The sequence below is a fragment of the Vicia villosa genome, unplaced genomic scaffold, assembly GCF_029867415.1.
Source record: "Vicia villosa cultivar HV-30 ecotype Madison, WI unplaced genomic scaffold, Vvil1.0 ctg.005542F_1_1, whole genome shotgun sequence".
Taxonomy (NCBI): Eukaryota; Viridiplantae; Streptophyta; class Magnoliopsida; order Fabales; family Fabaceae; genus Vicia; species Vicia villosa.
Window position 1 is genome coordinate 67365 of NW_026706641.1, and position 1989 is coordinate 69353.

At 36.0% G+C, this 1989-nt stretch overlaps 1 protein-coding gene across 1 annotated transcript; it reads left to right on the forward strand.

Annotated features, from left to right (window-relative positions):
* Positions 1-472: 472 nt before the first annotated feature.
* On the forward strand, positions 473-1727 carry LOC131642648 (glutelin type-D 1-like). The gene has a single exon (XM_058912869.1). The coding sequence runs from the start codon at positions 527-529 to the stop codon at positions 1595-1597; it is 1071 nt and encodes a 356-aa protein (XP_058768852.1). The 5' UTR covers positions 473-526; the 3' UTR covers positions 1598-1727.
* The last annotated feature ends 262 nt before the right edge of the window (positions 1728-1989 follow it).

The window sequence follows — 1989 nt, forward strand, 5'->3', positions numbered from 1 at the left end:
AGACTACTTATACATTTAAATTATTTACTGTAAAATGTACTATCAAGTAAAAACATTTTAAACCTGTATTTAATTTTTTTTATTTCTTATATATTTTATATTAGTGTAATGTGAAATATTTGATTGAGAGAATGTGAGTACAAGGGGACCGATAAAATGATTGATGGTAGATTTTATATTGAAACCATTTTTAATTAATAATTATTCTTTCAATGTCATTTGAGAAAGAATATAAATGTACAATTTCGTTACCGGTAATTACTCTTTTTTAGTTTTCCGTTTGTGCTGCGTTTATATTATTCATGTTTTTGTTAATTTTTCCTAAAAAAGAGTTTTTAGTTACTTAATATCAATATACAATTTCGTAATTACCGGTAACGAATATTGGTAGCGATAACAAATAACACAAACTACATTCGGTTACGCTTGCAATTTCCTATATAAGCAAGCACACACATTCTCTCTCAATCATCAAAACTTTCTTTCCTTTTCTCTCTGATTTTGTTCATCTTTGTTGCTAATTGCTATGGATATTGATCTCACTCCAAAATTGTCGAAGAAAGTGTACGGTGACAATGGTGGATCGTATTACAGTTGGTCACCATCTGAACTTCCTATGCTGCGTGAAGGTAACATTGGTGCTGCCAAGTTAGCTCTTGAGAAGAACGGTTTTGCCACTCCTCGGTACTCTGATTCTTCCAAAGTTGCATATGTTCTTCAAGGAAGTGGAGTTGCTGGAATTGTGCAACCTGAATCAGAAGAGAAGGTTCTTGCAATTAAGACTGGTGATGCTTTAGCACTTCCTTTTGGTGTTGTGACATGGTGGTTCAACAAAGAGGACACTGAGTTGGTTATTTTGTTTCTTGGAGATACTTCAAAAGCACATAAGGCTGGTGAGTTCACTGATTTTTTCCTAACTGGTCCTAACGGAATCTTTACCGGATTTTCGACTGAGTTTGTGGGAAGAGCTTGGGACTTGGACGAGACCAATGTGAAGACCCTTGTTGGGAAACAAACCGGGAAAGGGATTGTGAAGCTTGACGGAAGCATCAGCCTTCCTGAGCCTAAAGATGGAGACAGGAAAGGTATGGTCTTGAATTGTCTAGAGGCACCATTGGATGTCGATGTTAAGAATGGCGGAAGGGTTGTTGTTTTGAACACCAAGAACCTTCCTTTGGTTGGTGAGGTTGGTCTAGGAGCTGACCTTGTGAGGCTTGATGGAAATGCCATGTGCTCGCCTGGATTCTCTTGCGATTCTGCTTTCCAGGTTACTTATGTTGTTAGGGGAAGCGGACGCGTTCAAGTTGTTGGTGTTGATGGCAAGAGGGTTTTGGAGACTACTTTGAAGGCTGGAAATTTGTTCATTGTCCCAAGGTTTTTCGTCGTCTCCAAGATTTGTGACCCCGAGGGAATGGAGTGGTTTTCTATCATCACTACTCCTAATCCCATCTTTACACACATGGCTGGAAGTTCTTCGGCGTGGAAGGCATTATCATCTACAGTTCTGCAGGCTGCTTTCAATGTAGATGCTGAAACTGAGAAACTCTTCCGTTCTAAGAGAACTGGCGATGCCATTTTCTTCCCTCCTCCAAATTAACTAGAATGAATATAAGTGTCTATAACATAACTCATTATTGACAATAATACCTTCTAAGAGTTTACAATGTATCAGCTATTTGAATTTGTTTCATGTTTCGTATGAGTACTTTACAATGTTTCTGCCCTCTACTGTGAGTTTATATAAGAGTTGGTTCGTATTGTTGTTATTATTATTTTGATTGTATGAGTAATTTCTTCTCTATAATATATGCTGTCTGTATTATGTTGAATGAATTTATACTTTGTAGATTTTTGATTGCTTGTATGATTGTATGATTACTTACATTTTGATTGTATGATTACTTAATGCAATGAACAGAAAGTTGAAAACTACTGGTAGTATATTATATATATAAATTATTTATTGTAAAATTGATCAAGTAAAAATAT

Bases quoted from the DNA above. Each gene is read 5' to 3' on its own strand.
- LOC131642648 (XM_058912869.1), top strand. From the start codon at position 527: ATGGATATTGATCTCACTCCAAAATTGTCGAAGAAAGTGTACGGTGAC.